This window comes from Xenopus laevis, chromosome 5L, assembly GCF_017654675.1.
Source record: "Xenopus laevis strain J_2021 chromosome 5L, Xenopus_laevis_v10.1, whole genome shotgun sequence".
NCBI lineage: Eukaryota > Metazoa > Chordata > Amphibia > Anura > Pipidae > Xenopus > Xenopus laevis.
In genome coordinates, this window is record NC_054379.1 from 127,852,016 (window position 1) to 127,876,805 (window position 24,790).

At 39.9% G+C, this 24,790-nt stretch overlaps 1 protein-coding gene across 4 annotated transcripts in view; it reads right to left on the minus strand.

The window, feature by feature from the left end:
- The window catches only part of atr.L (ATR serine/threonine kinase L homeolog), a 67,453-nt gene that overhangs the window by 5,291 nt on the left and 37,372 nt on the right, over positions 1-24,790 (minus strand). For 3 of the 4 annotated variants that reach the window (NM_001088580.1, XM_018261723.2, XM_041562101.1), the window contains 19 exon segments: positions 4,539-4,695; positions 6,105-6,255; positions 6,563-6,706; positions 8,843-9,049; positions 10,090-10,224; positions 10,559-10,791; positions 11,263-11,360; positions 12,582-12,724; positions 12,866-13,039; positions 13,203-13,362; positions 14,201-14,377; positions 14,508-14,685; positions 14,939-15,030; positions 16,711-16,802; positions 17,590-17,754; positions 18,849-19,030; positions 19,115-19,319; positions 20,164-20,301; positions 20,618-20,738. In NM_001088580.1, the coding sequence (NP_001082049.1) occupies positions 4,539-4,695; positions 6,105-6,255; positions 6,563-6,706; positions 8,843-9,049; positions 10,090-10,224; positions 10,559-10,791; positions 11,263-11,360; positions 12,582-12,724; positions 12,866-13,039; positions 13,203-13,362; positions 14,201-14,377; positions 14,508-14,685; positions 14,939-15,030; positions 16,711-16,802; positions 17,590-17,754; positions 18,849-19,030; positions 19,115-19,319; positions 20,164-20,301; positions 20,618-20,738 (2,952 nt within the window). 4 annotated transcript variants of the gene reach the window in all.

Here is a 24,790-nt window from a genome sequence, read left to right on the forward strand (position 1 = left end):
TGTACACTATAATCAGTTTGTTCCAAAGCTGCTAACTGCTGAAACTGTATAACATTAAACAAAAACTGGCACAACCAGGGGAGTATTCACTGAGACCATACGGTCAAGTTGACTGGTCACCGACGGGCGGGAAGCCCTGTGTTCCCCTTTTCAACTACAGAGAAACAGATTTTACGGTGAGTATAAAAATCCTGTTTTCTCTGCTGTCTCAAGGGGGACACAGGGAACGATGGGGACTTACCAAAGCAGTCCCAAAACAGCAGGGTGGGAGAGAGGCTAGACCGATGCTATTTAGTGAATTACTGAATTGTAACACCTTTCGACCGAGAGAGGCCTCAGCCGAGGAGTAGGTGTCCACATTGTAAAATTTGGTAAACGTATGAACGGAAGACAAGGTACCCGCCTTGCAAATCTGCTCTAATGAAGTAGAGTTACACCACGCCCAGGAGGCCCCCACCGTTCGGGTGGAATGAGCCTGAATGCCTTCTGGTGGAGTTCTTCCCTTTGCCAGATAGGCTTGCTTTATAGTCTCTTTGATCCAACGGGAAATAGTTAGTAGTCTTTGAGGTTGCCTGACCTCTACGTGGGCCTGAGGGAAGAAGAACAGCGACTGTGACTTTCGAAATTGGCTTAGACCGTTCGATGTACCACCGTAGTGCTCTGACTACATCCAGGCTGTGTATCCGGCGTTCCTTGGTATCCTTAGGGTCCGGACACAGCGATGGCACTATAATCTCTTGGTTCACATGGAATGATGAAACAACTTTGGGCAGAAAGGTTGGAACCGTGCGGAGCTTTATCCTTATGAAAGGTCAAAAAGGGTGGGTCACAGGACAGGGCGCTGAGTTCAGACACTCTCCGAGTGGATGAAATTGCCATGAGGAATACAACCTTCCATGTGAGCCATGTATCTGAAATCTAATTCATAGGTTCAAATGGAGAATCGAGCAGGGCTTCCAGCATGACGTTGAGATCCCATCCCGCCACCGGTGGACGGAACTGAGGGGCTATATGAGCTACTCCCTGCAGGAATGTGCGTATTGCATCTTCATTTGCCAACTTATGCTGGAACAGGACTGACAGGGCAGACACCTCGACATTGAGTGAGTTGATCTTCAGACCCAATTGTAATCCATGCTGGAGGAATGACAACACTCTAGGAATGTCAAGCTCAGTGAAGGTAAATTTGGCTGCTCTGCACCAGTTGGAGTAGGTGCGCCACACTCTATGGTAAGATTTGGAAGAGGATGATTTGCGGGCTTTGAGCATAGTTGGAATGACATCCTCTGCTAGTCCCCTACTCCGCCAGATGGATGCCTCAACAGCCATCCCGTCAAAGCGAACAAGCCAGGATTGTGATGTACTATTGGTCCCTGCTGGAGAAGATCTGGTCTGTACTCTAGTCAGTCATTGGTTGAGCTATCGACATCTCCTGGAAGTCGGAGAACCATGTCCTCTGGGGCTAAAAGGGAGCCACTATTAATACCGTGGTTGGAGACTTATTTATCTTTTTGAGAACTCGTGGAAGCATGGGTAGGGGTGGAAAGACATAAGCTAGATCAAAGTGCCATTGCTGAGTCATGGCATCTATTCCCGCGGCCAGTGGATCTCGGTAGCGAGCGAAGAACCTTGCTGTCTTCCGAGTCTGGACGCCATTAGGTCTATGCTTACGAGTTGTTCGAAGGCCTCTGGATGCAGTTCCCATTCCCCGGAGTCCAGCTGATTCCGGCTGAGAAAGTCTGCCTTTGTGTCGGCTACACCCTGGAATGTGTATGGCTGATAGCTCCACGGAGTTGGTCTATGCCCAGTGCAGAATCTGCCTGGCTTCCACCAGCGCCAGCTGACTTTGTGTCCCTCCTTGGCGATTTATATAAACCACTGTGGTGACGTTGTCACTCTGTATTCGTACAGGCTGGTTTTGCAGGAATTGCGAACACTGATAGAGTGCTAACTTTACTGCCCTTAATTTGAGGATGTTTATCGGAAGTTTGGCTTCCTCTGGAGACCACTGACCTTGTGCTGAGAGGTTGTCCCATGTTGCCCCCCAGCCTTGTAGGCTGGCATCTGTGGCTATCACCTTCCAATCCGGGGTTGCCCAGGACTGGCCCATGGCTAGATTGGTCGGAACTAGCCACCACCGGAGAGTCTCTCGTGTTGTCTGTGTCAAGGGACGTGGAGGTAGGCGTCCTTGATGTCCTGAGACATCATCAACTGTCCTTGTTCCATTCCACATATCACTGAATGAAGCGTCTCCATCTTGAAGTGCAGTGGTTGAATAAATCTGTTGTGACCCTTGAGGTCTAGCACAGGTCTGACCGTGCCATCTTTTTTTGGAACTGTAAATAGGTTTGAGTAGAACCCGGAGAATCTCTCAGGCGTGGGTAGAGGGATAATCACTCCTGATCTCTCCATCATCTCTATGCATTGCAAGAAGGGTCTTGTCTTCGCAGGATCGGACGGGACCCTGGACATGATGAAAGTTCTGGGTGGAGGAGATGTTAAATCGAGATGGTAACCCGGTTTCTTTGGCTTTTGCAACAGATTCAATATCTCAAGGACTCCCTTGATAATACTATCTACATTGTGAAGAGTATCCTTGTCCCTGCCTTCCTCTTTTTCCTCTTCTTCATCTGCAGATGATCTGAGGAAGGTAGCTCACCCTCTGAGTGGGATGAGGTCTGTTCTTGTGCCGACTCATCAGAAAATGACTGAGTATTAGTGTCCCCTTTAAGGTTTTCCATGCACTTTTGCTTGTCACCCTTTTTGTGGTGAAGCTTAGCTAGGGCCTTCCCCAAGTTATCTGCAATAGCTGGTAGTCCCTGCAAGTAAGCTAGGGATTGAGAGAGTTGGACCGCCCAGAGGGGGGTGGGGTGGTTCTGGCGATACCCCCGGTAGCTTAATTAGGCAGCTAGTACAGGCAAGGTACTTCACCTGTGCTGTGGAGGGAGCCCTCCCTCCCGCCCTTGTGAACAGCCTCCTTGTCCTACCTTCTGCCATAATAGTATCAGCGTGAGGGGCTGAGCTGTATCTCTAAGCAGCCGAGTAGAGAGCCTCCTGTCCTAACTGCAGCGCAGCCTGACCGTCGGCTCAAAATGGCCGCTGGAACACATGCATTCTAACCTGTGCGCATGTGCAGACCTGTTCTCCTGGAAGGGCGCGAAAAAAGCTGCGCAAATGCTCCTGGAACGCATGATGCGTTCTACTCAGTGTGCGCCTGAACAAACAGGCAGGCTCCTTATCCCCTCCCTGGCTGCTCTGCTGGGTTTAAGACGCTATAATGTGCATATCCAGCTGCAGTCCAGAACTATTTCTATGGAAAAGTTTGTTCTATTCATGTGAACTGTTAGATTTGTCATTTTGTTACGAAGGTGAACAACCCCTTTAAGACGCTATAATGTGCATATCCAGCTGCAGTCCAGGGAGGGGGAGAAATACACTGGTTGACAAGTGAGTGAGAGACTTGGATTATAATCTACAATGGGGCAAGTACTGATGTGAATGATGTACAATCTCTTTAAAGTGCACCGAAATATGTCAGTGAATAAAAAAAGAATAAAAAATACCTTACAAATGATACTTATGGTTTTGATTATGACAAAAAAAAATCAGAATAAGAAATTAGGGAGTGCATTGAAAGGTGAATGACTACTTCTGTTACAGCTTCTGAGATCATTACTCCGAAGATAATTGAAGGATATTAGCAGGCCAGGAGGACAAACAAACAGATGTAGGGTTTTCCTGTTAACAATGTACTTTCATACAGTTGGAATTAAAAACATCCTAATAAGTAAATATTAAGCGCCACTGTTTAATATGCAAGAAATTGGCACTCTAAATGGATGTTGATACCTCTAGTTTAGGATTTCTTTAGATTTTTAGTTTTATTGCAGCAGATTTTATGCTGTAAAATGTGTTAGAATTACTGCTCACATTGAAAAACCAAGATCGCAAATGTAAACAGAGAATTACAAGTACTTTCACTGAAAAAATGAAATTGGCACTCTAAATGGATGTTGATACCTCTAGCTAAGGATTTCTTTAGATTTTTAGTTTTATCTCTGTATAGGGAATATTACTGAAATTGCAGCAGATTTAAAGATGTTAAATGTGTTATCTGCAAGAAAGCTTACGCCTTACTGCAAGGAAACGTAAAGATGAAATGGGACTGCAGAAAAAGCAATTAATAAACTGCTGCCAAATCTGAGCCCCAGTTCCATGATCAGTCAAACATTCCCTGTGGGCAGTCACCCCTCCCTGCAAACCTTTAGCTTGGCTCATGCACAGTAACATAGGATAAAAGCTTGCACATGTGCATCACAGGCATCTCTACCCCCTTAGCCTCTGCAGATGACATGAAAAGCCTTTTCTACCTGTTCATACACTGAAACCTTCCCTTCAGAATTACTGCTCACATTGAAAAACCAAGATCACATATGTAATTTAGAGAATTGCAAGTACTATCACTAAATGAATAAAAACAAAGAAATCATCAGTAATCACAGTGACATACAGGTTACTAGCAATATAGATTTACTTACCAAGAAGTAGGATCAGGAAATGTTCTTAAAAACCATTCATGGAACAATGGGGGGTGACGAGGCAGTAGGGCCTCCTTAAAGACTTTCAGCTTTTCTTGTAGTGGTGCGCTCTTGGGAAGCATACACTGCCGCAATTCCTTTCCACCCATGTAAATGCCTGTCAAAGGAGGCAAAATAAAAGTACATGCATTCGTCTCTTAGTAACATTGGACTGACTGTCATATCTGCCAATTTATATGTACTGTTAAATGGAACCAGAGGATATCCAATTCCTAACCCAAACCACTAGTAATGTCTTAACTTTCTAACCGTACTACTGGTAGTTCAATGAAAGGGGCGGTTCACCTTTACGTTAACTTTTATGGGCAGATTTATCAAAGGTTGCATTTCGAATTAATGTGATTTCTTTTTACTCTAATAAATTCAAACTCGAATGGGAGGTTATTTATGAAAAAAAAATGTGAATGTCTAATATTCGATCGAATAGGAAAGATCTGAAAATGTGTTTCGTATTTAATTCGTATTTGATCCGCATTTTCCCTCCGAAAAAAAAACTTGAATGTCAGGAAGGCTATAGACATCTCCAAATGGCTCAACAGTCCTCTGACATTGACTTGTACATGAACTCGGCTAAAATTCAATTAAATGGGAACGATCCAAATTTTATTTTCATATTTCATTCAATAAGAATGAAACTTGAATCGAATATGAACAAAACTTGAAATTGAATTTTCCTCCGTAAAAAAACTCAAATGTCAGGAAGGCTGTTAAAATATTTATATGGGTCAATGGACCTCTGCCATTGACTTCAGCAGGTTTTAGGATCGAAAAATTCTAATTTACTATTCGAACCTTAATAAATCCAAGCCTACACTATAGCATGTCTTATTCTTAGCAACATTTTAATCATTCTTTACCTTTTATTTCTTCTTATTTACATTTTTAATCCCAACTATGTTCAGGTTTCAAATGGGGGTTACTGACCCCCTATAAAAAGTTTTGCAAGTCACTTTTTGAGGCTACTATTGCTTGACAATGGCTTAGACTACTTAAAAACATGGCGTTTAAAATGTCCCATGTGCCATTGCAGTCCATGGGTGCATTCTGTTCCAAGGTATAGATCTAGAGATGGGATAAAAATGCTGAGAGGGCTGATTTCCTTAGGTAATGGATTTCAGCCCTAAAATTGCTTGAGATATGCAGCTGCCATTCAAAAGCAGGGCAAACGCTACATGCACCATTAGCATAAACACACATTTTGAGATGTATAAGTTGCAGACTAGGGTAAAAATATAAATTTATAGAAGTTACTCTAAACAGCATGAAAAGAAAATCTGTAATATTGACATGGGCTATAGTATTTTTCAGTTTACAAAAAAAGATGTATCATGGTAACTCACATAGAGAACAACAAAACTGTAAAAGTGCTACATGTGTATATATTCCATTATTGTAACCATAACTCTACACTTCTAGTTCAGATATCGATCCACCATGGTTGGTGTGCCCTGCATACACAATGCTATAAGATCCTGTTCCTTAGCTTGAAAGGGTTATTTTATGCACCTTTTTCCTTGTACAGCTTGATCAATATGTTCCGGAATCCTGCAGTATTATTCACCCACTCTATGATTCCACATTCATCATTCAGTGGAATGACAGCATAGGTTCGAATATGAAGCTCTCTCCTTCGTGATTCTGCATCTTTGCGTAAACACTGTTCAAGCAATATTTATACATTGTGTAAACATTGTGTATATTTAGAATCATTTGCATAAGCATGTAATAAGAAATATCTCTTCAATATTAATAGGTAAGAAACCCTATGTCTTGAAAATTCTGCAGGTCAATAGCCTACAGGGCTAAAACGATGCAATAAATAAAACAAATTATACTCAGAACCAGTAAACCTCTAAACCTTTAGAGAGGAAATAAAAGGCAGTAAGAGAGATGGCAGAAGAGGGTATTCTAATTTTATTGTTATGTATTTAATTTCTCATTATATTGCTAGGTGTGTCACTTGCCTTGTTGATTAAAGAGTTAAATTCCATCAGCCGGCAGTCCTTTCTAAGATCATCTTTTGGTTTACACATCATAATGTATGATTTACCGTCTGATCCCTTTAGAGAAATTTTCTTTGGTTTCTGGAGAGAAGGCAGAATCTCTACCTGTGTTTAATTAAAGAAAGGCACTGCAGTGTTTATATTCATGACCAGCTTTACTCAATAACACTGAGACACAACACAAAACAAAACAACAAACAGGACCAGTGCCGAACTGGCCCACAGGGATACCAGGAAAACTCCCGGTGGGCCCAGGTGTCAGTGAGCCTCTTGCTTCTAACCATTTAGCCTCTTTCAAGGTCATTCCCTATTTCTTTATGGGAAAAATACTAATATACTGCATACTAATGGAAGAATATAGTAAATAGATATAAAAGCCTAGGAGAAAAAAGAGGTTAAGTAAGGATAGGAGGTATAATAGTTTGGAAAGTGGGCCCACCCATGGTCTAAGGTTTTCTGGTGGGCCCCTGGCATCCCAGTCCAACACTGCACAGGACAGACAATACAGAAGGTGATTATCACCTGAAAAAGTGAATTAATGTAGTGCCCCCTATTGGGAGAAGTGTCCGCCATATACAGTACGTTTCCCATGCAAGTTAAGGGTAAGCTGCTGAAAGTGTGGACAAACAGCTGTATTTCAAAAGCCTATACAGTAAGTGGATGCCGACAATGTAACATTTTTTCCATATTTCCTATAACACCTCTGAGTACTCTGTATTTATTATGTCTTCCACTCTGCAGCAGCTTTGAGGGGCAACCGTTTCAGACCGGAACAGTATCTTTTGTTCTGCTAATAATTACATTAGACTAATAAATATCCCATCCATGTCAGTGCAACCTTAACCAGGTAAAACTGTAAGGTAAACTGTAAGGTACTTAAAGGAGAAAGAAAGGCAAAAATAAATACCTATTTACCTGTAATGTACACCCCAAGATCCTCAAATTCGCTAAGGTAGCAAGCCACATAGTCCTTTCTAATCATGTAGATTCCATGTCCTTGTTACGATTGCTTATTTATTCAGGCAGGCGCCATCTTAGTAAGGTAACGAAAGCTACCTTCACCTCCTTTTCCTTATTGCGCATGCGCGGAAAAAGAAAATCTTAAGCGCTCATTAGGGAACAGCGCCAGCAGCTCAGTAGTGCGAACGATCATCAGAAACGCGCACAAAAGTAGGAGCGCTCCTGTATGTATTTTCCACTGACCACCAATGAATATTTACAGGGGAGAATTTTACAGGGCGAATGTTTAATAAAGGGGCCACTGGCCACCAATGTATATTACAGGGTCAATGATGACATGCGCATATTCAGATTAGCCTGCGCATCATCATGAATAGGAGAAAGGCAGTGCACGCAGAACATGCGCAGTGGATGTAAATTATACCCTATGCGCCTCAAGGCTGCCTCGGGCAGCAGGAAAATAGAAGACTGTGTAAAGTGTGACGTCACCTGAGACCCACGCTTCAGTCTTCCTATGAGCGCAACTGCTTCCAGATTAGACCAGGAAGAAAACTTTGAAAACGCTAGGTAAGTTCTTTGTCCACAAGACTTTGATTAGAGGCCTATTTATCGTTTGCCTTTCCTTCTCCTTTAAAGGGATTCTGTCGCCATTTTTTGATGTGGTTTATATTTCTAAATTACACTGCAAATAATTCACTCTACAATATAAAATTTCATACCTAAACCAGCAAGTGTATTTTTTTTTTAGTTGTAATATTGGTGTGTAGGCAGCCATCTCAGGTCATTTCGTCTGGTCATGTGCTTTCAGACAGAGCCAGCACTTTAGGATGGAACTGCTTTCTGGCAGACTGTTGTTTCTCCTACTCAATGTAACTGAGTCACAGTGGGACCTGGATTTTACTATTGAGTGTTGTTCTTATATCTACCAGGGAGCTGTTATCTTGTGTTAGGGAGCTGCTATCTGGTTACCTTCCCATTGTTCTGTGTTAGGCTGCTGAAGGGGGGGAGGGAGGGGTGATATCACTCCAATTTGCAAAACAGCAGTAAAGAGTGACTGAAGTTTATCAGAGCACAAGTCACATGACTGCGGGCAGCTGGAAAACTGACAATATGTCTAACCCCATGTCAGATTTCAAAATTAAATATAAAAAAAATCTATTTCGCTGCTGGAGCAGCACTATTAAAGGATGTTTTTCCCATGACAGTATGCCTTTAAACTTTGTTGTTTTTGAAGGTTTGCAGTTTGTTTTTATTTCAATAAAAGAACATTTTCAGTCTTACCGCGTCATCAAAGCCTGAGAGGTAAGCCCAGTGGCCAGGGAATGGATCATGATCAGCATGGTCACGCTTCCCTGCAGTAGACGGTAGGGTGGGAATCATCACGGACTGTAGAGGAATAAGGATTTCACTAAATGTTGTTTCTTCTACTAGTTTCTTCAGCATTTTGAAGTGGATATTCATACTGAGGGTGCTAGTATTTCCATCCACCTGCAAGAAGCATAATCATTGCACCAGTCATATAAGTACACCAACATTTGTAAACAGCATTAAAAAATATGATGTTTTATAGAAACAGTTGAAACGTTACTAATGGGGGAACTTCAAGATGAAAAAAAACAAAATCAAGGTAAAATGGGATGTATACCCCTCTTTTTTGCCTCAATTTAAAAATGGATGGGTGGTTCATTTTACAATTTAGCTTTTTTGAGAATTAATTCTGTTATGAGGTCTCATTGTATAATAACACACAGGATGATTTTTATATGGCAGTCTCCTCTAGAATTCTACAGCCAGGCACATAAAAAGAATAAACATTCTGTTGACTCAGTGTTTCACAAGGTTTTGTGACCATTGAGGGGGATATAAATAAGTTTGCATTAAAGGGGACCCGTCACCCAAAAAACGTATTCAAAATCCTATTTTATCACATTAGTCAAGCAAAATGAACTTTAATTACACTATATAAATTATTTGAATCTTGTTTCCTTCAGTCTGGGATTTCAAAACAAGCCGACAGCAGCCATTTTGTGCACACTGTTATTAAGACAAGCCTTGCATAATCTCAGAATCTTGTTTGTTCACCAGAATGGGGGACCTGATGTCCATCCTCATGCCCTGGCTACACAATTAAATGTTAAAGAGAGAGGGGGAATGTGGGGAGAGCAGTGACATCTAGGAAGTGCTGAATGGAAAGTGAAAGTAATTGTCTGCCCCGCCTCTATGCCCAGGGCATAGAGGAGCGGCAGACAATATTTGATTGACAGCTGAGATTTTTAAATGAGCTTACAACAACTATGAATGCTTTAAAAAAAATAGAAATTGGATTTCATGTTTAATTTGAAAAGCACTTTTATTATACAGCTTTTTATGTCTGGGGGACAGGTCCACTTTAACAGGATCAAGGCACCGATAATGCTTGACCTACCTTATTAATGATGTATTAATGCTTGATTAATACTATCTCCCTATGCAGTAGAGAAAGAATTATATATATTTATGAGAACAGATTTATTTTTAATAACAGTTACCGGCTTATTGCAGAGCTCTAGTAGTTTATCAGTGAGGCGAGTTGCATCTCCAATAAATTTTCCTAGGGATGGCTTCATATGTATGGCCTTCTCGAGTATCTCTTTGCATCTGTTTACACGCATTGGATATGATGACTGTGGAAACAAAGAATATTGTTAAACAGACAATATCGGACATCTTGATCACTAGAACATCTAAATATTTAATTATTATTAATTGTTTGCTATTAATTACATATAATAACGATGATTATACATGCCTTTCTTGCTATAAAGCGTCTAGCCCTTTTGGAAACCCAGCCACTGAATTATTACTTAACTGCCAAAGTGCTGGATGCTTAATTCTGCTTTCTTCTAGGGATGAACAACAATCCTATGCAGTTTTCAAAATGATTTACAAATAATCTGAAAAGCCTTGAATGCATATGTATTGACTGTCTATACTGTGTGATCAAAAGTTTGAACCCACCTTAGACACAGCAGTCATCATCCACATTGCCTGCTGGGGGTATGCCACAAACACCTTAGCCACAATTTCCATCAACACAGCAAACACCTCATCATGAGAGTGACATATTCTGGAGATTAGCTGTGAGAAAGCTGTAAGGAACTGATAAGGAGCAAGCTGGTTTTTATGGTCAGATATGACCTTATTTATTTTCATCAATTCATTTTTCATTTGTAATCTGTCAGCACGACCAGCTGGAAAAGAGAATTTGAATAATCACATCAAGCAAAAAGAGGGGCTCAAGCTTAGTTTTATGTTCATTCTCAGGTGCTTACGAACAAATTTAAGGGGATTTTTGTTGATGTTTCTCTGTGCCTGCTGTCTTACTGTGTCTATCACAAGTCTCCCCATGCTTCCAATCAGAACATACTACCCACTGACCCCAGGTTCTGTAATCCACACATTTACTGACCTGGTATTCTGAGGATAACTCCTTTTTCCCCCAAAATGTCCTATTTTTCTGGTTTATGACCCCCTAAACTGCAACTTCCTACTCTATGGAAACAAATAGCAAGGCAACTTCCTAAAGCACTTCTGAGTGAGTTGAATAGGAATTGCATGCTGTTTGGAAAATGTGCCTTATCAACAGGATTGTTACACAAGCTAAAAGATTTTAGAGAATATAAATGAAAAGAAAAATTACCAAGACAACAGTTAAATAATACCTTTTTCCCATTCATAAACTTTAGCTCCAAAATCCAGCCAAAGTGAAAGCATACGTGGCATCGATTGATAAATATATTGGTTTCCGAACTGTAAAGACCTGAGAAACACAGGCTGAGTTAGCAGTTTAGAGGGAAGAACAATATAAATATTACCTCAGGGGATCAGTGTCCAGGGCAATATTTGGAAACAATACATATTCTAATAAATTAGTAACAGGACAATGAATAAAGTTTAAAAAAGTATAACATATCCTGTAGCCTTGCTATTTTTGCCATAACCTGAGGATATTATGGTATAAGTGTGCTTTTCAGTTACTGGTGTGTGTGTGTGCGCGCGTGTATATATATATATATATATATATATATATATATATATATATATATATATATATATATATATATATATATATATATATATATATATATATATATATATATATATATATAGATATATAGTTTCTTTAGTATACACTGTAAAAATATGCTTAAAACTGTGAGGAAATAATTGGTCTCAGGCAAGTGACAGAAAAGCATTTCATTATTTATTTTACCCCAAATAAGAATTAATATACGAGTATATGTTTGTGGCAGCTTCCATATTGTTTGAGCCATTCCATGCAGGTTAATAGAACGATGCAATCAACGCATAAACAGTGGTGAAGTTACTATAAGCATCAATAATGACTTTTTCAAGGCAATAAAACAATAAGTCAATTACCACTCATTACATAAATGTAAACAAAATTAATATTGAAGCTAATAGTATATTACTTAAAAGAAAATGAAATAAATACAATCAAACTAATGGAAAACTAGAAGGCATAATGTAATATTATGGTATATTTTCCCTTTAACTGCAAATTATACATAGCTTAGTTATCACATGTAACAGTCAGTTAGAAATGACTTTCCAAACAGCTAATGTATCACATTACTTGGGTGACAAATGATTATTTTTATTATCACGTCGGAATACTTATGTATACAAACCAATGTTTTATCATTTGCCTTTGCCCTTTCCTATGTACCTACATGTACATTTTTATCTGCATATTATATTAGTATATGCATTAGAGTTTCCTGCATGCTTGTTTATTTTATCAGATTGAACTATGTTACTAGGTAATAAATTACTCAGAACACTGAACTCAATCACACAGCATTGGCCCATACAATGCCTTCAGTGTATGACCTAAAATATATAAAGCTTGTTAAACAAAGAAATATGCTACAAGTTCTTGTAAAGCTTTGATTAGGATTTAATAAAAAAAATGCAAGAAATCATTTGTGGATAATATGACATATTTATAAATATATACCTTCCAAAGTGAAGTACTATATATCGTATCAAGTCTCCTTGCTTCTCCATCTTGTTATCAGTAACCATTGGCATGAGTTTGTCATAGTACTTGGCAAGATAAAAATGGCCATCTTCCCATTCAGGCAACAGTGCTGTTACATCCTAAAGTGTTGAGAACAGATTGAAGCATAAACCACACAACTTCTTAGCACTTTGTAGCACTGAAGATAATATAACTGACATCTCAATCCTTTCTAAAGATGCATCAAGCAGCATGCATGCTGTCCTTCACACTGAACTCACTTTATATTTCTTCATCACAGCGTTGCTTTCAAAGTTGGCAGTCTCTTCCATCAAACGGCCCACCAGCAGCATGGCTCTGCCATGGATAAGCTGCTGTTCTGGTGGAGCGCTGGTACTTGACAGGAACAGTTCTGCTCCCTTCTGGAGAACAATGAGAGCTTGATGTACATCACCCTGTAGAGACAGACAAGCTCTGTATAAAATGTCCTTGGATGCTCTCCTGTTACCTAATAAAGGTGCAACGATCAAAGTAAGAGGTGCCCAACAGGCACACATATCGGTTTACCCACAGAAATGGCTACATGCATCTACATATGATTAAGCATACTAAACTTACCTTGGACCAGAGCCACTTCGCCCGTTCAACATTGAGCTCAGACAATCTGGACTCCCCAGCATTAAGCAGAGCATTGTAAGCAGTCTGGTGATGCCCAGCCTTACGCGCAACTCGAGCACTTTGCAGCCAACACTCACCAATCATATCTGCATGATTAGGCCTGAGGAAGAATCATCATCAAACTTTTGCCAGTAAAGGGGCCACAGTAAAAAGCCTTTGAAAATGCAATGGAATTTCCACTAAAACTGACAATAATCTAACTGTTAACATTAGTTGTTACTGCCAAGAGCATGGCAGAACCATACTCAGTAAAGTGTTAGGGACTGATGTACAATCTCTATAAAGTGATGTAGAATATATCAGTGTTTTACAAATAAAGGATAATAAGAGAAGTATTTTTATATACATAAGATATTTCTCACCCAAGGTACACTCGCATGAAACAGGCAAGATCTCTTGTTATGCAAGGGATCAGATGAATTTTGTAAATGTTAGGAGGACCAATGTATTTTGTTAATCGATTATCATGCTCCCAAAATGCTATTGCAATGGCTGTAAAAAGTAATAACAAGAAATAACAGTTTCTGGTATATGTAAGGCCTTTTAAATGGTAAAATGTCTTATGTTTGTCTTGGAGGTCCTGGGCTGCACAAAGACATAGGCCAAACTTCCCAGTCCTCTTGAGATACATCTGCAAGGCTTAGACCACATGTGTTTTTTAGATAAAAAACAGCCCTTATACCTATAGGACCTCTAAGAGCACTTGAGGATCTAACCTAAGATGATCTTGCAGCCCAAAAGAGCCAAGCCTTCCTCAGAAGAGAACATTTTAAAAACTACGGTGACACTTTCTGTACTGCGGGTAAAGCCAACAGCAGTAACCTGCAGGAGGAAGGTTTACTCTATGGTCTTATCAGCTGCACTGACTGTAAGATAATTATAGGTCACCCTTTTACTGCAGACATCTTTCTAACATAAGAAAAATATGAAAAAGGCACCTTTTGTTGATTGTTTGTAGTGCCCTGCGAACTGCCAAAATGGGCTCTCTTGCTCTGTAGGAATTCTGTGTCATTTCTAGCCGTGCTGGCAAGTTTAAAGAGTCTACTGCAGGCTCAACAGAAGGTTTCTGAAGAAACATTTTTACACTGTGCTCCAACTCACATAACATGTGCAACCTACAAAAAGAAAGAATATATTTCCTTCTGTTAAGGACTATGTAAAATGCCTTCTTTACAACGAATAACTAGCATTTCTAATAAAGTTACATACTTGCTAAAATTGCCATATTGCAACAAGGTGATGTACCTTACTATGTACTCATATCCTCGTTGGTAGGAGCCCCTCTCAAAGCTGGCAGCAGACAGTGGAACAATTTGTTCGGCTCGGACTACTTTGAGCGTTTCATAAAACATATCTCTCTCCCCCTTTTTAGCTGAAAGCAGGAGTTGCCCCAGCCTAATGCTCCATGTGGTAGATTTTCTGTCTGCAACAGAACACACATTCAGCAGCCATATAAATCTGTCTCCATCCAGCTCTAAAAACTTGATCAGAAAGACATTGTCTAAAAAAGTATAGTAGTGTTACAGTATGTGATAGAGGCTGTGCGGTAGTTTGAGCAAATATAGCCCTGTTGGTACACAGAAGAATTTTCTGCTACCTGGAATTCTCTGAAATGCAACTAAACTTCAAATGAGTTAAGCAACCGAAATTACAGACCTGTTTGAAAAATGTAATACCTGCAGATAAGTATTCCTCCACTAAATCCCACTGTGAGAGTTTCCATGCTGCTTCTACTCTGTATGTGTTTAGTTCAGCTGTCCATTCCGACCTGCAGCACAACATAAAATGCCATTAAATATATTAAAATGTCAGTCTGTAACTGCTCAAGAAATGGATCTCTCCCCTCCATCATAGATATGAAATGGTTAACTCTAAGAGGAGCTACACATTGCCAGCCACCCCCACCACCAAGTGATTTCACCAATGTGAAATTGTTAAATACAAAGTTTTTCATACAAAGAAGCAATCCATTAAATAGTACATTGCTTTTGTATTTAAAACTCAGTATTAGCCAAAAGTAATCTACACATGGCAATATTTAAAGTAAAACAGTTCTATTTGCATTTTTAAAGAGAGCATTGGATATGAATTTCAAAAAGTGAGGTAGTTAAAAGATACTGTAGAAGAATTGATATCCCCTTTACCTCCCCTAGGAGGGCTGGTGCATGCCATAAGTCAACATTTAAAAATAAATAATTTTAAGCCAAATTTCTATAGGCCACAGCAAGTCAGGTGGCTCTGGAATCTATGGACTACACTACGGACAAGACCCTTGGCACAACTGTGAGCAAAGCCACCAGTATTAAAGAAACTCCAAAGAGGAATGTAAACAGGAAGGTCTACATGTGTCCTCCTTTCATGAAACAGAAAAAAGGATTTCATCCTTATACTTCATGGGCATAGGAACATAAGAACATCTAAAACAACCCCTCCTGCTAAAGGGTGGCCAACACCTGAAGCACATTTTTGCTGACATTTTTAGCTATTTGGTTCTTGGTGAATGCTACATGGTCAATATAACGTTTATTTGTGTACCATGAAAGCTATGGTGTACAGGTTAGGTCAGGGCAAATTCCTTTAGTGGTGGAAACACAGGGTATTACTATTAATATTATCCCCTGAGGATAATAACATAATGCACCACTTTATGGGGTTATCCAAGGTTAAATATTAAGAGTTTTTTAAACCTCGAATGAACTCACAACTCGAATTGTTTCTAATTTAAGAAAAAACTTGAATCAGCGAGTTCGGGCTTAACAACCCGAAAACTCAAATTGATTGAGATTTCTGTAAAAAAAAAATTAGAATCGTTCGAATTGATTGAGTTTTCAGATGAAACCCACTGAAAAAAGTCATGAACAGCATAAAGGATATTAACATCTTCAACAGGTTCAAGGGGCCTCTGCCACTGACTTCCTTGACGGTATTAGACTGTATATTTTCAGATTTGAGCTATTTCCAGGGTCGGGGTATAATAAATCTCGAAAAATTTGATTTTTTTTTTTTTGTGGAAAACACAACTCAACCTTAAGATATCTGCCCCGATATGTCAACATGAATATAATTTATATTCTAATCAGAAATGGTACCCCCCCAGGCCCAAAATTCTCATACAAATTGCCATCCACACAGTGGTGCTGCCAAGTGCATTGTGTTTACCATTGTGTTACTCAACCGCAATGTACACAAGGCAACAAGAGTTTATAAAAGATATGTAAGTAGTACTACCACTAAACATCAGTTTAAGACTGGTCAGTGCAAATGTACAGTTTCAAAAGCATTGCGGTAAACTGTGGTAGTTGTCAGACACGAGTCTTGGGGCATTTGTGATGGGCAGAGGCTATCCTTCATTCAAGAGACTTTTTTGTTAAGAACAGGAAGTACTAAACTAAAATATTTGATCATTAAAAAGAGCAAGAAAGCTTTCAATAGACAAATCAAATGTTACCTGCTATTCAAAATGCCGTTAACTTGCGTAATTACAGTAGACAACTGGCCAAGACCAAGCATAGATTTCACTACCCCATGATAGTGAATTATCTGTGGAGAAATATTATGAATATACATGAATATTTTTACCTTCCTGCTAAATGTTTATCTCCTGCAATCCTGCAGAGCACAGGCACCCTGGTATGTGCAACAGCATCGAACAAGCTGTAGTCTTTTGTATTTATAAATATTGCACTGACATTCTTCTGGTTAGGCAGATATATATACACACATGTATCTAGAAGATTATGCACTCACTAGATAAAGGCGGGTGTTTCCAAGCTAAATATAACTTCCCTAATAATCGTCATTGTTCTAATTGTTTAGCCCCTTGGCTCTGCATTGGCTCACATTGCAGCGTATTCCCATAGACAGAATTCTCAGAAATGTTAGCACATTTTAACAATTGCTTTTATATATAAAGCAATAATGCTTGCAGGTACCCGTCATCCCCAGCTTTAATTGTGGCAATAACATTTCATATCACCAAAGCATTGGTGTTACATATGATATGTAAAGCCTTGATAGAAAAATAAACTGCAAACTCTGCTGACACCATAGCACTCGGATACAGTGCCCTCGTTATGCCCACAGTATATAGTCAACTCCATTGGATGTTTCATGTAAAGGCAGAATACAATGTTCTTGGTGAAATGAGAGCATATAAACAGAACAGAAAAGCTAATGGAATAGCTATACCTTATCTATAAAGGGTGGAATTGGTAGAAACCAGTCATCTTACTGAAGCTTCTGCCACAGGGGTGCTGTATAGGTAACTATATGTTCCAAAGGTCTTACATCTGTTTAACTTTTCATATGCCATTTTTATATAAATTACCTCCTCAGGCTTTAGCTGAATAGCTCTATCATAGCAAGCAGTGGCATCTCTCAACAGACCAATACTTTCATGCTCCAAGATCTGTTCTTTCAGAGAAGCTTCTTTCTTGCGAATGGCGCTTACCCCAGCTACTCCATCTGGCTCATGCATAGCAGCATACAGTTTCTAAGGTACAAATGCAAATGGTTATGTACAACAGGGATAATAGCCATATGCATTTTTAGGTTTGTTTTAGATGCATTGTAACTTCTGGACACGTAGGCCACAGAAAATAGCTCTGAAAACCATGATGAATTTTAATGAACCAAAATTATTAAATGTTTAGCTTTCACAGTAATATCTTCTTTACAAGATTTTTTTTTATATAATATATGGAAACAAATGCCTCCATTTGCATGCTCTGAAAATATCAATGGCAATGTTAGAAACTACCTGCAGAAAAAGGCAAGGTGGAAAGGTGTGTTTTAAGACTTACCTTATGATAGGAATTAATGATAAAAAAAAAGTTATAGCCCGTTGTTTAACACAAGCCCAGCAAACAGTTTTAAAGATAAACTAAAGCATAAAAATTGCTAGAAATTCTGAATTTTTATATATCTAATGTACTGCATCAGCCCTATAACCATAATGATTCAAGCATTCAAAATTGTCCACAGGAGCTCTGACCTTGTTAGACAATCTTTTGAGTGTCTGTGGAGTTACAGAAGGCCAAATAAGGACTATAGAGGAATGTCAACTCTTTAAGCTTAAACTATCAATTATTTTCAGCTAGAGCGCACAGAAATAGTTTTTAATGATTTCCTCCCGCTGAAGTCTGCAGTCTTAAACTGGAAGACAAGGAATTATATATTTCCATGGCCCTTTGTAGTTTCTCCCCTCTGTATAATTAACATACAGTATGTAGCAGAAAGCTGTAAGTGAGAGGATCATTACTCTGAGCTCATTATCCATCACTAAACTGTAAAGGTGGTCAACAAATTTATCCCACGTTAACTCTTTAGAAACCAGTAGGAAGCACTGGTGTATACAAGAATATTAATCTTGCTATATATGTACTATAGGGTTGAACACGTTTCAAAAGTTTATGGGAGTACTCTGACCATTGGTGTATATTTCCAATTAAAAACTCTCTCACTCTCTCTATAGTGTTCCAAAAACTGTTGTAAGTTAATAAGACTGTGCATGTTGGCTCTCTAATGTGTGTGTAACCACCAGCGCAGTCTTTTCTACTTTATTTAAAAGTGCCAAAAACGACCCACCTGAAGAAATCCAAGGTGCTCCTGAATTTCTTGTTTCTTTTCCATTATAAAGGATTCAAAATGCATGAGAGCTCTAGTATAAGCTTTGGAACGAAAGGAAGCAACAGCCAAAGTATCCTGCGGTATAAGATCTAAAAACCTTGTTACATTCTGATACTCTCCATAGTCTTCATTAGACACTGCTGTGGGAAAAATGTTTCTGTAAACAAATGCCCAGTCTATAGTGGTTTCATTAACAATCATCAATATAACAAAAAATATCTAACCCTTTGGTTCCCCTCTGGTTCCTGGTTTGGGGTTTGTTTTCTCAGCATTTAGTGCCTGGAATTTCTCCCGTGCCCACTGAGTAAGATGATCAAGCATTGAAAAGACTGTTTGGGTGCTGAGCTGACTCAGATCTGAGGCGCTGTCCTGTAACCGACGCATTAGTGGATCTTCATGCTTTAACACTGCCATAATTTCTGCATATACCTGAAAAGTATGTAAAGATTAAAGGCAAGCATAACATAAAGCCGTAAGGATTTTTATGTTGTGGACTACAATTAATCATGTTGTTTCTTTATTTGATTTAGAAACATGTGAATACATACCTTGAATGTGGGTGATACAAAGCTAGAATTCTAGAAATAAATGTTGGTCACATATCTACGATATATATCTCAGTAAGAAGGTCAACTGGTACTGTAAATTGAGCTATATACAAAAAAGTTCTACAGTGTGTTATATGAGGTCATGGTTGCATACATTAGAAGCATATGAAATGTAAGACTAAATTAATTAAGTTTGAGGAAGCTAAAAATCTACTTGGACTGGTTTTATCCAAGAAAGCAAGAGTGTGTTCTTCTTGATAAATGTCGGGTATGAGAACTGACCTTATTCTGTTCTCCTTTTCCATGCCTTTTTATACCCACCTTCTCTTTTAGCAGCAAGGGTACAATTATATAATTTTGCAATCATGGCCAAATTGGCACTATCATTTTTGTGACTTATGGGACTTAGGTATTTTGGAAGATATATACATATCTCAATAGACAATGGATAAGCACCCTCTTTGTGATCAATGCATTACTTTTATTTCACATCATTATTCATATCTATGAGAAATCAGATTACTGTATAACAATGTGATGTAAAAGTCACTTGTTGAACACAAAAAGAATTTGATCCAGTGTCAATAAAGAAGACAGCTTGATAAATTATAACTGACACAGTGCAGGCAGGGACAATTTATATACAGTGTATATATATCCGAGTGAGAGTGTTTTTGAAGAATAGGATTGTCTAATATTTAACCAAGTCTGTATCTTTTCCTTACCTCTTGCTGATCTTCTTTGTTACATCCCAACAAAACATAGACCAAAATATGTGGGAGCAGATAAATGGTCACTTTGAAGTCATGCTTCATCATTATACTACAACAGCTGAAAACTCTCCTGGCAAGCTCATGTCGAACCTGCTCATAATTACAAATAATAATAATAAAATAATTACACAAATGTACATGTGAATTGCAATGACAAAGCTTTCGTTAAAATGTATAAAGGGGAACTAAAAGTTCTGAACAGAACTAAATAACTGATTCTGTACTACTGCAATTGGGTTTGTTTGCATTTCTTATAATACACCAGCACTATTCAAACAGTTGAAACTGTTGGAATCCTGCAAAAATAACTGGGATTTAGCCAGTCTGGAAGTGAATTCTGGATTCAGTGCATCCCTAATAATTTGCGTAATAAGGTGGAAGAAAAAAGAAATGGTATATACCATACCTTAGTTATGAGGTAACCTGCCCATGTTGCTGACCAGTCTGCAAAGTTATTTCCTAACTTGCTCAAATAAATGGGCTTTTTCACTCTGGACCAGTTTACAGCCTTTCTGGAACTCTTGTATCTTTTAGGCACAAACAAAATGAAACTCTGGTGATTAAACTGTATGATATGAGACATAAACAAGTAAAACTAGATATGTGCTAAATGTTTTCTATATATATTGTGTTCTATCGTACAGGCACTCCACTTGGGTTCAAGTACAAGTATAGGACCTGTTATCCAGAATGCTCGGGACCTGGGGTTTTCCGGATAACGGATCTTTCCGTAATTTGGGTCTTCATGCCTTATGTCTACTAGAAATTAATTTAAACATTAAATAAACCCAATAGGCTGGTTTTGCTTCCAATAAGGATTAATTATATCTTAGTTGGGATCAAGTACAAGCTACTGTTTTATTATTACAGCGAAAAAGGAAATCATTTTTAAAAATTTGGATTATTTGGATAAAATGGAGTCTATGGGAGACAGCCATTCCGTAATTCGGAGCTTTCTGGATATCGGGTTTCCGGATAAGGGATCCTATACCTGTATAAGTTATAAAGCTTGCCATTTCTGATGGATACGAAGGTCAAAGCATCTCCAAGAAGTGAAAGATCCCATTTCTAAATCAGCAATCTTATACAAAAAACGTTTCTCCGAGAGAAAAAATGGATATTGTTTATTGTGTTTTTTTGTTTTCTTAGCTGATACTGTATGTCTTGCTTAGGAGAGTTTATAATGTGAACAGCGCATTCCCTTTACATGTCTTGATTTATACAGAAACATGGAAGCTTTCATAATGCATACTGTAAAAATGGCAATGTATAACGCCTCTCCAAAGTACAAATGCAGAATAATGTTGTGTATCACCGGAAGATAAATACCTATCTTTATGGTTTACTTTATAAATTGTGTGTATAAACCGAATGGTGTATTTATCTGTATTTCCTGTAATATAAAACATACAAAACACACCCATTATATAAAAATGGATGCATTTGAGAATGGAGTTGCTGTGAGTGAGAGATCTCATTTGCTGTTCTAGAGATCAGTGTTCTCCCCAGATGGGTTTTGCAAGGCGCATTGCCTGGCATTTTTTCTGGCTCTTTTCTCACCCCCACCTCTTTCCCTGTGATAGACTAATCTTTACAAAAGCTGGTAGGACTGCATGCTGCCCACAGTCCTGTCAGCTACTGTAAAATCTATTATGACCAGCATTGTGGGAGAAACAGTAAATTTTTTTTAACCACACCCAGCAGATTATATTTTTTCTGGGGAGGAAAGCAGAGCTGTTGCTGAATCAGAGGTCTTATCATCCACTAACAGCCAGGGTGGGAAATGAGGCCTAAGTGCATCGTCTATGGCTAGGGGGTCCCTGAAGCGGGCAAGGAAGGCCAGCACCTTTCGGTTGTGCCGAGTTGCCATAAGGTCCACTTCCAGAACGCCCCATCATTTTGTCAATTTGAGAAAGATTTCGTCCTTCAGTGACCACTTGCCAGTGCCAGCGACTGCCGGCTTAGGAAGTCTGCTTCCCAGTTTAGTAACCCAGGAATGTAGATGGTTGTAGATGTGTTTCAGTCCTTTGGAATATGAGCTTTATTGTTGTTAGGATGTGCCAATGTGGTTCTCCTAGCCGTCTTCCCACGGTAAGGTGGGTGGATTGTAACCACCAGAGGAGGGATGCCCGTGTCCGATGAGACAGGCAAATCTCTTGGAGTAGGATTTCCATCTCAAGGTGGCGTGAATGTTCCACTGGAGCTCCCTGAGGTGGTATTGGGAGAATGGCAATGCTTCTATGGTGGAGACCATGACCCGAGTACCTTCATGCGGAACTTGGTTGTGTGTAGTGGCTTCTGAAGGAGAGATTTTACCCGCGCTTGAAGGTGAAGTACCTTCTCCAGAGGAATGTAGATCCGCTGTGTCAGTGTGTTGAACTGCATCCCGAGGAATAGCATGGATTGGCTGGGCATCAGGGATGACTTTTTCAGGTTTAGGACCCAGCCAAGTTCCTGTAGTATATCCATGGTTACATTGAGCAACCGTTGGGCCTCTGAAAAGGAAGGTGCCTTGATCAGGAGATCGTCCAAGTATGGGATGATGGATATTTCTGAGTTGCGGATCACCGATGTGGCTGCAGCCATGATATTGGGGAAGACCCGGGGTGCAGATGTTAGGCCGAAGAGAAGGCTTGTGAATTGATAGTGTTGATTTTAGAAGGCAAACCTCAAGTATTTCTGATACAGAGGGAAAATGGGTACGTGTAGGTACACATCCTTTATGTCGAGGGAAATCAGGAATTGCCCTGGGGACAATGCTGAGATGACTGATCGGAGGGATTCCATCTTGAATTTTCGTGGGCAAATAAATTTGTTCAGCTCCTTGAGGTCCAGTATAGGGCAGACTGACCCATCCTTTTTGGGTACTACAAAGAGATTTGAGTAGTATCCCTTGAATTGCTCTTTGTGAGGTACCAAGGTGAATACCTCTGCTAGGAGCAGGCTGGAAATGATGGATTGGAATGCTGTGCGCTTGGTTGGCTCCTCGGGGAGTCTGGACATGAAGAAACGATGGGGTGGGGGAAATGCAGAGAACTCTAGGTGATAACGTTGAGTGACAACTTTTTGAACCCAGGAATCCTGAGTGAGTGTGAGCCACTCATTAGCAAAAAGGCGTAGACTCCCCCTATTGGCGTCTTGCCTAGAGTGACACCGTCACCGACATTAGGCTTGTCCGCAGTCTTGGAAGTGTGCTTTCGTTTTGCCAAGTTGGTCTTTGTTTCCCTCCGAAGCTTCCTTGTGACGCAAAGGACTGTCTTGGTGGGAAAGACCTTGAGGAGCGTGCTTTAGGTTGGGGTAGTAAAACAGGATTTTTGTTACTCACCGTTAAATCTGTTTCTCTGTAGTCGAAAGGGGGACACAGGGACCGATGGGGTTAAGCTCCATCCTCCAGGAGGCAGGACACTTGACGTAATTAAAGGGGCGTGGCCAACGGGCTTTACCCCTCACACTGTACATTCCTATTCAGTTTGTTCCAAAGCTGCTAACGTAAGTATTTAAACTATCAACAGACAGAAAGTAAACCAAGGAACTATTCAAACGTGACCAAGCGGTCACCAGCTCGCCGAGGCGGGAAGCCCTGTGTCCCCCTTTCGACTACAGAGAAACAGATTTAACGGTGAGTAACAAAAATCCTGTTTTCTCTGTCGTCTTAGGGGGACACAGGGACCGATGGGGACTTAACAAAGCAGTCCCAACAACAGCAGGGTGGGAGCGAGCTGTATATACATATATGAATTTATTTGATTACGGATTGCAACACCATCCGTCCAAGAGAAGCTTCGGCGGAAGAATATGTGTCGACTTTGTAAAATTTGGCAAATGTATGAGTAGAGGACCAGGTAGCCGCCTTACAGATTTGCTCTAAGGAAGCTGAGTTACGCCATGCCCAGGAAGCACCCACCGCTCTGGTAGAGTGAGCCCTGAGTCCCTCTGGAGGAGGTTTTCCTTTTGCAGAATAAGCTTGCTTAATCGATTCTCTGATCCATCTAGACAAGACCGACTTAGAAGCTGGCTGACCCCTGCGGGGACCAGATGGAAGAACGAACAGAGCAGGGGATTTCCGAAAGGATTTGGAACGATCAATATACCATCGCAATGCTCTGACAACATCTAACTTATGTAGTCGGCGTTCCTTATCATTCTTCGGATCTGGACAGAGAGAAGGAACTACGATTTCTTGGTTCACATGAAATGCAGAAACAACCTTGGGCAAGAACGTCGGTATCGTTCTGAGAACAGCTTTATCTTTATGGAATATCAAGTATGGAGGTTCACATGAAAGGGCGCTGAGTTCCGATACTCTTCTAGTAGATGAAATTGCCACCAGAAAAACCACCTTATAAGTAATCCATGTATCAGAGACTGAACTTAATGGTTCAAACGGTGGATCGAGCAATGCTTCCAGCACTAGATTGAGGTCCCAGCCTGCCACGGGTGGGCGGAATGGTGGCATGATGTGTGCCACTCCTTGCAGAAACGTGCGTATAATATCTTCATTCGCTAGGCGAGATTGAAAGAGGATTGACAGAGCCGACACTTGAACCTTTAAGGAGCTAAGCTTGAGGCCCATTTTTAA